General features: G+C 37.4%; 1 protein-coding gene across 1 annotated transcript in view; it reads left to right on the top strand.

Moving 5' to 3' along the window:
- Positions 1–782: 782 nt before the first annotated feature.
- The window catches only part of TAF4B (TATA-box binding protein associated factor 4b), a 136,256-nt gene continuing 123,018 nt past the window's right edge, over positions 783–14,020 (top strand). The window contains exon 1 of the mRNA XM_090285690.1: positions 783–1,440. Within this exon, the coding sequence (XP_090141816.1) occupies positions 1,098–1,440 (343 nt within the window). The 5' untranslated portion in view covers positions 783–1,097. The remainder of the gene's footprint in view (positions 1,441–14,020) is intronic.

The following is a 14,020-nucleotide window of genomic DNA, read 5'->3' as shown; positions in this document are numbered from 1 at the left end:
TCAAGGAAACAGACATGGAAACAAATAATTTAAATAAGTTTAGAGGTGATAAAGACATCTATTACTGCACGAAGGAAGAAATAGATTTTCCCTGGGGGCAGCTCAACTCTAAAATTACATGAAAATAGGCACATTCTACAGACTATACAATATCCTTAAACATTTAAAGCGGGGGGGGGGGGGGAAGGACATCTAAAAATTCACAATGTCAATTGTAATGCTAATTTTAGTGATGCTTTAGTGCAAAGCCCGTAGAACACTGAAGAAGAGGGATGGTTTTTACTAAGTTACGGTTTTCCAAAATCAGTACTGTTTTCCAATTTTTGCTTATAAAGTAGAATCCTGTGGAAAGTCTTGTCCTAGTTTTTACGGTACACGCAATTGGAGATATCTAAGAGGGGAGCGCGGAGGCCGCAGTTTTCGGAGTGTGGGTTGCTCCTCCCACACTCTAGACTTTCAGCAACTGAGTCCTCCAGTCTCCGAATTCTGGGGAAGATTCTAACGCCCCTCTGGAGCAGTCCCTAGTGACATCACGAGCGCGATTCCAGGCTTTGGCCAATCACGCGCCCGGATTCCGGGGAAAGCCCGGGGCGGTGATGGTGGCCTGTGCGCGTGCGCGAGGTCTCCGCGTGGCTATATAAACATGGCTGGCCGGGTAGCTCGGCTGGGTTGTGCGGAGTGTGCGTAAGGTACTCTTGGTTGCTCGTGTTTGTGGTTTTGAAATTTCTGACGGGGTAACTCCGGCGCAGAGTTAGTTGGGATGTGAGAGCCGAAGTGACGCCCTTCCGGGAGCAGCACAGCCCCAAGCTCTGCTGCAGCGGGACCCGAGGCTGAGCTGCGGGGCTGAGGCAGCACACGTGGGAGCGCCGCTTAGGAAGCGGCGGCGGGGCCACGCGGACGGGAGGAAGGTCCCGGACGCGTGTGTCCTGCTTCCCAGCCGGCGCCTGTCATTGACTTATGTGTCGCGGTTCCTGCGCCTCTTCCTAGCGATGCTGTGGAGCCGGAACTTCACTGGAGTCGGCTGCCGTTTGTCAAGCCTCTGCTTGCCTGTTATCCCGGAACGCAAGTGCTGCAGCTGCCACTGATCCACCTGGGGGATGCCCGCGGGTCTCACGGAACCGGCCGGCGCCGTTAACCCCGCTGGTGTGAGCGCCTCCGGGACCCTGTCTGGGGCCCCTCCCGGGGCTCTGCCGGGCCGGGTGGGAAGCACTTCCGTGGCTTTGGGCGCAATGACTAAGGCTCCTGTTAATGTCTGCGTGGAGTCCACGGTGTCCCAGCCCCTACGGTCCCCTGTGGGGACCCTGGTGACCAAAGTGGCTCCTGTCAATGCGCTTCCTAAACTCAGCAGTGCTCCTCGGCTGCCTGCTCCTCAGATAGTCGCTGTGAAAGCCCCCAACACCACAACAATCCAGTTGCCTGCTAATTTTCAGCTTCCTCCAGGTATGTTGATCCCCCTTTCCAGTTTATCCATCAGTCCAGTCAGCGGTGACACAGGAAACGTCAGAGCCGCGGACTGCGCCTTCTTCCTGGTAGCTTTACAAAAATATCTCGGCCAAGAGAACCTTTCATAATCTTGACTTTGCAGGACAGTGATTTGGCAATTGATATAGCCTCTTTGAGTCCTTACTCATAGTTTTTCTTTACATACTTAAGGAAGGAATTTTGCACCTAATTGACAGTAAAAGCTGGGGCAGCATATTCTGGAAGGCCTTTGAGGCACTGACTCCTACTTGGGGAAGTATAGCTAAGTTTATTTCCATGTGGAGAAAGGATCAGTTTATATATCCGCACATTATGATGTTAACAAAAAGTGTATTTAAATGGCTTTTGGGTGTTAAGGCAAAGATGATTTTAAATTGAAGCAAGTCAAAAATTTAAATTTAAGCAAAGAATAGCACCAGAAGCGAATAATGTTGCTTTGTGCACAGTCTTTAGATGTGTGATGTAACTTGTGATTAGAATACTCCCTCTTCCAGGGAAAAAGTGCCAGAGTTGACAAGTAGATTAGAGCAATGCGATTGTGCTATTTGAAGGACTATGAATGTTACAGTTTATGAGTATGCGACTTCTTTTTATTCTAGAGTTTACACTGTGGGGTTTTTCTTCATGATTTATGCAAGAATTTTGCTCTGTGATCATTTAAATATTATAAATATAATGAAAGGTATTTGAGTGTTCTACTTTGTTTCCTCAGCTTGAAGGACTCTTGGGATTTCAGTGGGTGGGGCAGAAAGCACATCTCACATGTTCCTCGGATTGAATTTTGCTCTGCAGTAATTGGAACTCTGACAAGCCAAGATGGTAAAGAAGTCAAAGCATTTGATTTAAACGATTTCAGGATCCCCTAGCAAAATGATGGAGACTCTTTTGTAGCTAATGTTTTATTTGGTCATGAACATTGCAGAAAGATTTACGTTCTTCTCTTCTGATAAAGTTGTCTCAGAACTTTGTATGGTACACAGGTACATATGCTTGTTAAGTTATGCACATCACTCACTGGATTACACTTTCTGCCAGTTCTAAATTGTCATTCTGCATGCATTCTTATAAAGTAGTTATGAATGTGTTTTAAGTCACCCTCTAATTTTTTAAAACTAAGCACCTGTGTACTCTGAAGTTTGTTTATAAACAATTTAAAAATATATTAAAACGGGAGAACTTTCAAGAGTGAGAACTTGCTGATCACTTGTGGAGGGTGTACTGATCACTTATTGAGGACTAGGCACTTTTAATACATTATTTATATTCGTTTGTTTTGTTGGTCATAATAGGTAGGTAGCAAATAACATTTCTCTAAGAGTAACTTGCCCAATGCAAAACTCAGGTGTCGTAGGGAATCTGAACTCAGGTCTGTTTTACGTTACTTTTTCCACAACACTGTGCTTACCACTTGACATGTATGTACAGTATTCCTCATTGAGTATCAGGCTAAAGGGTGATTTTAGAGCCTAAACTTTTTAATACACGGAGAAACCAAACTGAAACTTGCCAGAGCTAATAGCAGTAAACCAGGACCACAGCCTAAGTATGCATGGCGCTAACATTTTATGCTGTTGACCATGGAGAAACTCCCATAAAAGAGAGGAGATAAATTTCCTTCAGGAATTGTTAGTTAACAAAGAAGGTGGGAAGGTGCTTTTGAGGAACAGCTTATGGAAATTTCTGATGTGTGGCAGAATAGCATACTAACATTTGTGTTCTCATTGATGCAGAAGATAACCAATAGTTGGAAGGATGAAATGGAAACACTGATAAGCATTTTTAAAAGGTTATGATTCCTGTATTATTATTTTTGTATATTGACCATTAGCAATTGAGTACTTAATGATGCTTTCTTTAATTATATAGACATCTTATACTTTCAGTATAGTATACTTATAGTTTAAGTATTTGTTTTTCTCTTTACTTCAGAATTTCCTCTGTGAACAGAACTGGTTTTAAAAATGTAAATATACACCACAGGTTTTTATAGTTTAATAGGGACTGGAACTAAAAAGGAGGGGACATTTCTGAAGAAATGAAAGAAACTATAGTGAAGCTGAAAATTATTCTTCTGTTGAATGTTTTTGGTAACTTCTTCAGTCTTTTTTATTTGTGAACATGTGGGATTTTAGGCCAGACTGTGGCTCTTTTCTTAGTATTCTGTGTCTTTCCTATCATTTGTTTGAGAGTGATGAGCAAGGACTTGTTTATTTCTTTTATGTCATTAGCTGTGGTAAATTTTGCTTGACAGTCACACTGTACAGAAGTTTGTGAAAGTTCCTGCTGAGACTTTTGAGGTCCTTTTTCATCAATTCCTTCATGCTGAGAGGTGGCATGGGATTTGCATGCATTCTCAAATTCCTGAACTAGTTCCTGGATGAGCTAGTGGTTCTTGTTTCCACCCCAGGTTTATTGAAGGGATATTACATGATCATCAGCTTCCACAGTTGTCACAGTGCTGCTGGGTTTCATGAAATGAGAGACTCTTCTTTTCAGTGCTCATCTTGTGCGCCATCGGCTCTTGGGATTTCAAAGGCAGTGGGAGTCAGCTTATCCCCGTTAATGTCAATGGCGTTATTCAGTCTGTGGATAGTTACCCCTCAGGTGAGAGTGCTGGTACTCCATTTGTGCAGCCTTTTTTCAAGGCTAGATTCGGTAATCCGATTTTGTGTTCTCACTTGCACTCTGTACTCTTACCACCATGCTTCTCACAGTTCAGTTTTATTGCTTCCCTTTTGATTGTCAGTTTCACAGTGAGGTAGGGACTCTATGTTGCTGACTTTGTTATCCACTGGGTCTAGTATATTTCTTGGCCCAGGGAAGGCACTAAGTATTTGAATGCAGGCATGAGTATATGTGGAGAGAGTAGGGGGTAATCAGACTGCATCCCTTAAAGGATTCCAAGGGCCCTCACACATATCAGTGCATTTTATTTTTTATTTCTTTGCTTATTCTGCTTATAAAAGTGGTATATGTTCATGTAAGAAAAATTTCTGAAATTAATATTGACTTCACCAGTGTATTACTAACAGTTTTGTTGTATCTTTTTATGTTAGTTCCTAGAAACCTTCCTCATTTTTTGAATGACTTAGTAGTCCATTGTATTGATGTACCATCATTTGGGGAACATTTTCCTATTCATAGTCTTTTTTATTTTTATTTTTGACTTTTGAGAGAGGGGAGAGGAGAGAAAAATGGAGAGAAACATCAGTTGGCTGGCTCACTTCAGTACACACTCCAGCCAGGGACTGAACCTGCAACCCAGGCATGTGCCCTGACCTGGAATTGAACCAGTGACCTTTTGATTTGTGGGACTACACCCAAACTCCTGAGCCAGAGCCACCAGGTCTATTGTGTGCACTATTTTCTGCTATTACAAATGATGCTATAATAAACATTTTTGTATGTTTTGTGCAGCTTTGTAACCACATGTTTTTATAGGACAAATTGCTAGATGTGGAATTGTTGGTTGTAAAGGTAATATTTTAATAGGTATTGCCAAATTTTACCCCCAAAAGATTGTTTAAGTACATAATTAACTACATTAATACTTAATTTGTAAAAAACCTACCAATGGACTCAGGCTTAATTCTAATTAAAGGTAAGAGGTGAGTTTTATAATTGAGTGAAGAGAGAAAGATTTTGAATATAGAGAAATGTGGACTGAATGATGATATATAGATTTGTTACTTACTGAATAACTATGCCTAAGAGGGCTCTTGTTAGCTTGAAGTAAAGTAGTACATAGTAGCTGGGAAGGTTTAGTTCAGGGACACAAAGTAAGGACTAGGTGGTGTTCTAATCAAGTATGTAGATACCAAGGGGCTTGGAGGATTAGCCTTTTGGAGAAAGTAGTGGAATGTAGCTTTATAGAGTAGAATATTGGCCTTGGAATCAACAGACCTAGATTTGAATCTCAGCTTTTCACCTTAATAGCTTTGTGATCTTGGGCACGTTTTTCGTCTCATCCCAAACCTCTTCTTATGTCCTAATAGTGAATCACACCTTTTTCTTAGAAATATGATAAGGATTAAATACAATAAAAATATAGGCCTGCATGTCATAAAACATTGCAGGCCACTTGTGTGGAATACATTGTTGTATAGCAGGAATGTCCTGAATACTTAAGGTACCTGTATAACATTTGGCTCTAGGTACTCTGTAGTTGCTATATGTTTATAGTATTAGCACTGACAAAATTCTCAATAGGACAGATATTTAAATAACCTCAATGGCTTGCCTTTCCCTATTTTTTAAACTTGAAAAATGATAATTGTTTTAAGAAGTTAGGAAAACCTAAAAGACTTATTCCAAAATATACTGAGTATATTTTTAGTCTCTTTTTTTTTAATCCCAACTTTATTGAACTACAATTTTTGTTAACTTTTTTTTTTAAAGGAACTATTAACAGTTTTGAAAACATTGACAAAGGTATTGCGACCACTGCAACCAAACTGTATAAAACATTTAATTCCCCAAAAGCTTTTAGTTTCTTTGGCAGGGGACAGGGGTATATATGCATACTTACTCTATTTTTACATAATTGGAAGTCTATGGTGTAATTATTGTATCTTGCTTTATGCTTACCATTAGATAGTGATAATGTTGTATGTTATAAAATCCAAAGTTTATGTCAGTGGCTACATAATCCATCATTTAATCATTCCTTTATTTTATCTATTTAGGTTGCTTATGCTCTTTTGTTTAAAAAGTTACTTATGCCCTGGCCAGGTACCTTGGTTGGTTAGAGCATTGTCTCGATACACCAAGGTTGCAGGTTCGATCCCTGGTCAGGGTACATACTAAACACAACCAATGAATCATAAATAAGTGCCTTTCTCCCTCCCTTCTCTCTTTAAAATCAATCAATAAAAAAAAAGTTAACTTATAAATAAAAGTAAACCAAATGTTTTTGTAGTTATAGTTTGTAACTTGACTATTTTCTTGGGACAGAAAACAAGAATTGAAATTTCTTGATCAAAGAAATTTGAGCATTTTCAAGTTAATAAATTTTTTTAATGTCCTCATACATTTCAGGGCTAACTATATGCTAAATTCTATGCAAAGTATCATGGATATAAGTAGTAAATAAGTTAGAGCACTGGCTGGTGTGGCCCAGGTGGTTGGAGTGCAGTCTGGTAACTGAAAGGTTGGAGGTTTGATTTCTGGTCAGAGCACATACCTAGGTTGCAGGTTTGATCTCGTCTGGGCTGGTATGATCCCCGACCAGGCAACCCAGTCAGTGCTTCTCTCTTGCATTGATGTCTGTCTGTCTATCTGTCTGTCTCTCTTTCAGCAATGAAAAAGAAAAGAAACAAAAGTCCTCTGGTGAGGTAAATGAGGTAGACAAAATTCCCGTCCTGAAAACCAAATAGATTTGTAGAATTTTCTTAGAATACTCTAAGCTTAATTTTCTCCAACAATCCTTTATTCTTTGTAAATTAATGTAAGTATACATAAAAACAATAGAAATATGGAAAGTTAAAATGAAGGTAAAAATCACCTGAAATGCTATGGTCCTACTTTTAAAAGATGAAATTTAATAGGCGTAAATAGAAGTTAGAAGTTCTGTTTTGACATATCAACTGTATAAATGGAGGGTGAGGGAGATATGTACCATAAGTAATAGGAGAATTTGGGATTAAAATTTGTCAACTAGCTTAACTTTTTCTTTCATTTACTCAGTAAATTATGAGGATAAAGGGAAGAGGGAAGTTTAAGTGACTTTAAGCTTAATAGAAGAAACTATGACATTTGGCAAATTAGATAGATTGGGCCCAAGGTGCCTGAGGAAGAAACAACTTAGGATATGTTAGCTACCTTTAATTGTTTAAAGGACTGTCCTATGGAAATGAAAATAAACTTATTATAGTGGTTGAACAAGGGAACTTTGCATTTATGAATATTAATGGCAATCACAGTTTGCTTCCATATCAAGGAAGAACTTTGTATTTCTTGTCTGCTTGTGAAAGAGTGACCCTTTACATCTCCGCCTTCCTAACCATGGACCTACTTGACTAAAGACTAGAAGGTCATCAGGCATTTATGTATAGGTATTAAATTGTAATCAATGAATTCTAAAGTCTTTCCTGCTCTTAGATCTGTTTGGGTCTGCTCTCCTCATGGTAAATATTTACTGTGCTGTGAATATGAAGAAACCAGAGCATCCAGATTAGCTTGCCACCAAGACAAAGTAGGAAAGGCATCTTGGGACTTAGCAGTTCAGTTGGCAGAAAAGTAGCGTGTGTTAAATTATGTACCAGATTAGAGAGTGGATATTGGACCTTTATATACTTTAATATCTTAATATTTTAGAAGAAAGGTGCCTTGTAACCTAATGTAGATTATTTTCTTTCAACATGTCTGTAGAATAAATAGGCAAAGGTAGCTCTTCTTTCATTACAGTGTTCCCTCACTTATCATGGGTATTACGTTCTAGACCACCCCCCACCCCCCGCGATAGGTGAAAATCTGCGAAGTAGGAACCTTACATTTATTTTAGTATTTATATATATTTTAAGTCTTTATAAACCCTTCCCACACACTTACAAACCGTTCCCAGTCCCTTATTAACCTTTCCCACTCCCTTATTAACCTTTTTCACACTTTTATAAACACTACTTATGTTCTTAAACACATTCTACACTCTTAAACCTATGTAACTTTAACAACATACATATACAGTACCGCAAAATCCTGCGATATAGCGAAAAATCCACAATAAAATAATTAAATATAATATTTTAAAAAATCCCGTGATACAGTGAGACCGCGATAAGTGAACCGCGATATAGAGAGGGACTGCTGTATTAGAAGAAAGGAATCTCAGATATTTATCAGGATTGGATTCAAAGAGACTTGGTAGTTGGTCTTGAGAAAAGAGACTAATGTTCAGTTTCCTTTTTATGTTTCTAAGTATTTTTTACTAGGTTGTTGCCCATTGGAATTGGGCTTTTGGGATAAATAGACACTTCAGTCAGAAGAATATCCAGAGTTCAGATGAGCTACTTATTTTGTTCTCAGTACTGTAATTCCCCCTTATTTGAGGGGGGATATGTTTTAAGACCTGGATGCCTGAAACCATGGATAGTACCAAACCCTGTATACACTATATAGATATGTGTGTGAGTGTGTGTGTACACACACACACACACACACACGCACACACTTTTTTTTCCTACACACATACACTTACAGTTTCTTTTTGGCTTATCTGAATTGCCAGCATCACTACTCTTGTACTTTGGGGCCATTAAGTAAAGTAAGAGTTTCTTTAACAGAAGCACTGAGATATGGTGACAGTCAATCTACTAATCAGGATGTCTACTAAGTGACTAATGGGTAGGTAGCGTATACAGCATGGTTATGGTGGACAAAAGGATGATTCAAGTCTTGGAGGGGACTGAATAGGAAGGTGTGAGATTTAATCATGCTACTCAGAATGGTGTTCAGTTTAAATCTTAAGAATAGTTTATTCCTGGAATTTTCCATTTGATGTTTTTGGTCCACTGTTGACTTTGGTTAACTGAAACTGCAGAAAGTGAAACTGTGGATAACGGAGCAACTACTGTATTGTCTTATTTGCTGCTACTCTAATCTCCCCTCCTAGTGATGCTTTGAGTACTGTTGAAGAGAAGTGTGGATTGTGGGCCTTTCGGCATTAATAACTACTGGTACCTTTAAAATATGAACTATTTCTCAGACGTATTGTCTCATTTGATCCCCTTAACCATCCTACAAGTTAGGTATTAAGTCTCTTCGATAATGGTGATGTCTTTCCATTTATTTAGATTTTCTTTAATTTCCTCAAAAATATTTTGTAGTTTCCAAAGCATTAGTTTTGTACCTACTTTGTTAATTTATTTCTAAAGTGTATTATTCATTTTGATCTTTTGTAAGTAGAATTGTTTTCTTATTCATAGCAAGTGTATAGAAATAGTTCCTTTTTGTATATTGATCTTGTATCTGGTTGCCCACCTGAACTTGTTTATTAGTTCTAATATTTTTTTCATGGATTTGTTATGATTTTTTATATGCAAGATTATATTACTGTGAATAGTTTTAGTTATCTCTAATCTAGATACATTTTCTTGCTTAATTGCCCTCATTAGAACTCTCAGTACAGTGTTGAAGTGATAATTGTAGGCATCCATATCTCGTTCCTTATTTCAGATATCTTTGTCTTATTCCTGTTCTTAGGAAGAAAGCATTTAGTCTTTCACCATTAAGTATGATGTTAACTGTGGGTCTTTTGTTAGGTCCCCTTTATGAGTTTGAGGAAGTTTCATTTTCTATTTTGTTGAGTGTTTTTATCATGAAAAAAAAAATGTCAGATTTTGTCAAATACTTTTTCTTCATCTACTGAGATCACCATGTGGTGTTTTTGGTGGTTATTCTATTGATAGGGTGTTTTACGGTAATTAATGTTCAGATGTTAAACTAACCTTTTACACTGAGACATCGCTTGGTTATAGAGTTTCATATTTTTATATGATACTGGATTCAGTTTGCTAATACTTTGTTGAGAACTGTTATACCTATATTCATAAAGTATGTTGGTCTCTAGTTTTTCTGTAATGTTTTTGTCTGGTTTTGGTATTTAGAGTAATACTGACTTTACAGAATGAGTTGGAACATGCTCCCTTCTATTTCTTGGAGGAGTTGGTGAAGTATCAGCATTAGTTTTCCTTAGATGTTTGTTAGAATTCACCAGTCAAGTCATCTGAACTTGGGCTTTTCTTGTGGATATATTTTGTTTGTTAGAGGTCTAATTACAATGCCAATTTTCTTGAATTAGTTTCAGTAGTTTGTGTGTTTCTAAGAATTTGTTCATTTCATATGTTATCTAATAGATTGGTTTACAACTGTTCATAGTATTCCCTTATAATCTTACTTTTGTAAGGTTAGTAGTAATATTCCTTCTTTCATTACTGATTTTAGTAGTTTGAGCCTTCTCTCCTTTTTTCTTGTCACTATAGCTAAAAGTTTGTCAGTATTGTTGATCTTTTCAAAGAACCAGCATTTGTTTTGACTTTTCTCAATTATTTTTTATTCTCTGTTCTACAGGCATACCTCAGATATATTGCAGATTTGGTTCCAGACCACCACAATAAAGTGAATATTGCATTGAAACAAGTCACATTGAATCTTGGTTTCTCGGTGCATAAAAAGGTTATGTTTATCCTATACTATAGTCATTAAGTGCGCAATAGCATAATTAAAAAATTCTTTATTGCTAAAAAATATTAATCATCATTTGAGCCTTCAGCGAGTCAAGTCTTTTTGCTGGTGGAGGATCTTGCCTTGATGTTTATGACTTCTGACTGATAAGGGTAATGGATGCTGAAGGTTGGGTGTCTAGCAATTTCTTAAAAGAAGACACCTTTGAAGTTTGCTGCATTGATTCTTCCTTTCATGAGTGATTTCTCTGCAACATGTGATGCTGTTTGATAGAATTTTATCCACAGACGTTCTTTCAAAATCGGAGTCACCCTTCTCAAACCTGCTTCTGTTTTTATCAACTAAGTGTATGTAATATTCTAAATCCTTTGTTGTCATTTCAACAGTCTTCACTGGAGTACATTCCATCTCAAAAAACCACTTTTTTTTCTCATCCATAAGAAGCAACTCCTTATCTGTTGAAGTTTTATCATAAGATTGCAGTAACTCACTCATATCTTCATGCTCTGCTTAGATAATTCTAGTTCTCTTGCTGTAATATTTCCCCATCTGCAGTCACTAGTCACTACAGAAGTCTTAGCCCTCCGAGTCATATATGAGGGTGGGAATCAGTTCTTTCAAACTCCTGTCAATGTTGATATTTTGACCTCTTCTCATGAATCAGGAATGTATTTAATGTCATCAGAAGGTTTTTACTTTACTTTGCCCAAATGTATCAGCTGAATCACTATCTGTGGCAACTGTAGTCTTACAAAATATGTTTCTTAAATAACAATACTTGAAAGTCGAAATTACTCCTTAATCCATGAGCTGCAGAATGGGTGTTTGGTTAGCAGGCACCAAAACATCATTAATCTCATTGTACATCTCCAGCAGAGTTCTCGGGTGACCAGGAGAATTGTCAGTGAGCAATAATTTTTTTTGAAAGGAATCTTTTCTGAGACATAGGTTTCAACAGTTGGCTTAACATATTCGGTAAATCATGTTGTAAACAGTAGTACTGTTATCCAGGCTTTTTGTTCCCGGTCCAGTAGATTTAGCATAATTTTCAGGGACTCTAGGATTTTTGGAATGATGAGTATTGTCTTCAACTTAAAGTTACTAACTGCATTAGCCCCTAAGAAGAGAACTAGTCTGTCCTTTGTAGCTTTGAAAACAGGCATTAACTTGTCCTTTCTGGTTGTGAAAGCCCTAGATGGCATCTTCCAATATAAGGCTCTTTTGTCTACATTGCAAACCTGCTGTTCAGTGTAGCCCTCTTCGTTAATTGTCTCAGCTAAGAGCTACTGGATAACTTGCTGCAGCTTCTACGTCAGCATTTTCTGCTTCAGCTTGCACTTTTATGTTATAGAGAATGGCTCCCTTTAATCTTTTTCCTTTTTATTGAATTTATTGGGCTAACAGTGTTTAACAAAATCATACAGGTTTCAGGTGCACAGTTCTGCAACACATCATCTGTACACTGTATTGTGTATTTACCACCTCAAGTTAAGTCTCTGTCCATCACCATTTATCCCACCCCCCTGCCCTGCTCCATCTCCCCACCCCCACAATCACCACACTGCTGTCCATGTCCAAGAATTTTTCCTCGGTCTCTCTACCTGCCCCCGTTCAATAGCTGTCGCCCTGCTCTCTATTTATGAGTCTTTGTTTTGCTTATTAGTTCATTTTGTTTATTAGATTCCACATAGGAGTGAAATCATATGTTACTTGTCTTTCTATGACTATATTTTTTCCCTTAGCATAGTGCTCTCCAGGTCCATCCATGCTGTCAAAAAGGATAAGATTTCTTTCTTTTTTATGGCTGAGTAGTATTTCATTGTGTAACTCTACCACAGCCTTTTTATCCACTCATGTACTAAGGGCACTTGGGCTACTTCCAAATCATGGCTGTTGTAAATAATGCTGCAATAAACATAAGTGTACACATATTCTTTCAAACGAATGTTTCAGGTTTCTTTGGATAAATTCCCAGAAGTGGCAGTTCCATTTTTTTGTTTTTTAAATTTTAATTTTTTGATTTGAGAGAGAGAAACATCACTTTGATGTTTCTCTTATTTGTGCATTCAGTGACTGTACCAATCTGCTTTCCCACCAACAGTACACGAGGATTCCCTTTTCTCCTCATCCTCACCAGCACTTGTTTGTTGATTTGTTGATGCTAGCCATTCTGACAGGTGTGAGGTGATATCTCACTGTAGTTTTAATTTTCATTTCTCTGATGATTAGTGATGCTGAGCATCTTTTTATAAGTTTACTAGGCATCTGTAATTTCTTTTAGGAAAAAGTGTATTCAGGTCCTTTTTTTGATGTTGAGTTTTAGAAATTCTTTAAATTTGGGGTATTAACCCCTTATTATGTGTATCATTGACCAATACGTTCTCCCATTCAGTGGGTTGTCTTTATTTTGTTGATTGTTTCCTTTGCTGTGAAAACATTTTTAGTTTAATGTAGTCCCATTTGTTTGTTCTTTTGTTTCCTTTGCCTGAGGAAATATATCAGAAAAAATATTGCTATAAGAAACATCTGATATTTAACTGCCTATGTTTTCTTCTAGGATTTTTATGCTTTTGAGTCTATGGTTTTAAGTCTTTAATCCATTTTGAGTTTATTCTTGTGTGTGGTGTAAGAAAGTGGTCTAGTTTCATCTTTTTGCATGTATCTAGTATTCCCAACACCATTTATGAATAGACTATCTCATTGTATGTTTTTGCCACCTTTGTCAAATATTAATTGACTCTAAAGGCATGGGTTTACTTCTAGTCTCCATTCTGTTCCATTGATCTGTCTTTCTATGCCAGTACCATGCTGTTTTGATTACTATGGTTTTGTAGTATAGTTTAATATCGGGTAGTGTGATTTTTCCAACTTTGTTCTTCTTTTCCAACATTGCTGTGGCTGTTTGGGGTTTTTTTGTGTTCCAAATAAAATTTAGAATATTTGTTCTACTTCTGTGAAATACGCTGTTAGTATCTTAATAGGCATTGCATTTAATCTACAGATTGCTTTGGGTAGAATGGACATTTTAATGATGTTAATTCTTTCAATCCATAAACGTTATATACTTCTACTTATTTGTATCTTCTTTAGTTTCTTCACTGTCTTATAATTTTCCAAGTGTAGGTTAAATTTATTCCTATGTATTCAATTGTTTTTGAAGCAGTTGTGAATGGGATTGTTTTTTGAGTTTCCCTTTATGATAGTTCATTATTGGTGTATAAAAATGCCACTGATTTCTGGATATTTATTTTGTATCATACCACTTGAATGAATGTATTTATCAGTAATAGTGGGGTTTTCTTTTTTTATGTCATCTGCAAATAATGGCGGTTTTATTATTTCCTTTCCAAATTGGATG

Source organism: Furipterus horrens, unplaced genomic scaffold (genome assembly GCF_987537825.1).
Source record: "Furipterus horrens unplaced genomic scaffold, mFurHor1.1.pri manual_scaffold_8, whole genome shotgun sequence".
NCBI classification, from domain to species: Eukaryota; Metazoa; Chordata; class Mammalia; order Chiroptera; family Furipteridae; genus Furipterus; species Furipterus horrens.
The sequence above is the reverse complement of the archived record's forward strand: the minus strand, read 5'-3'. Positions and strand labels throughout refer to the sequence as shown.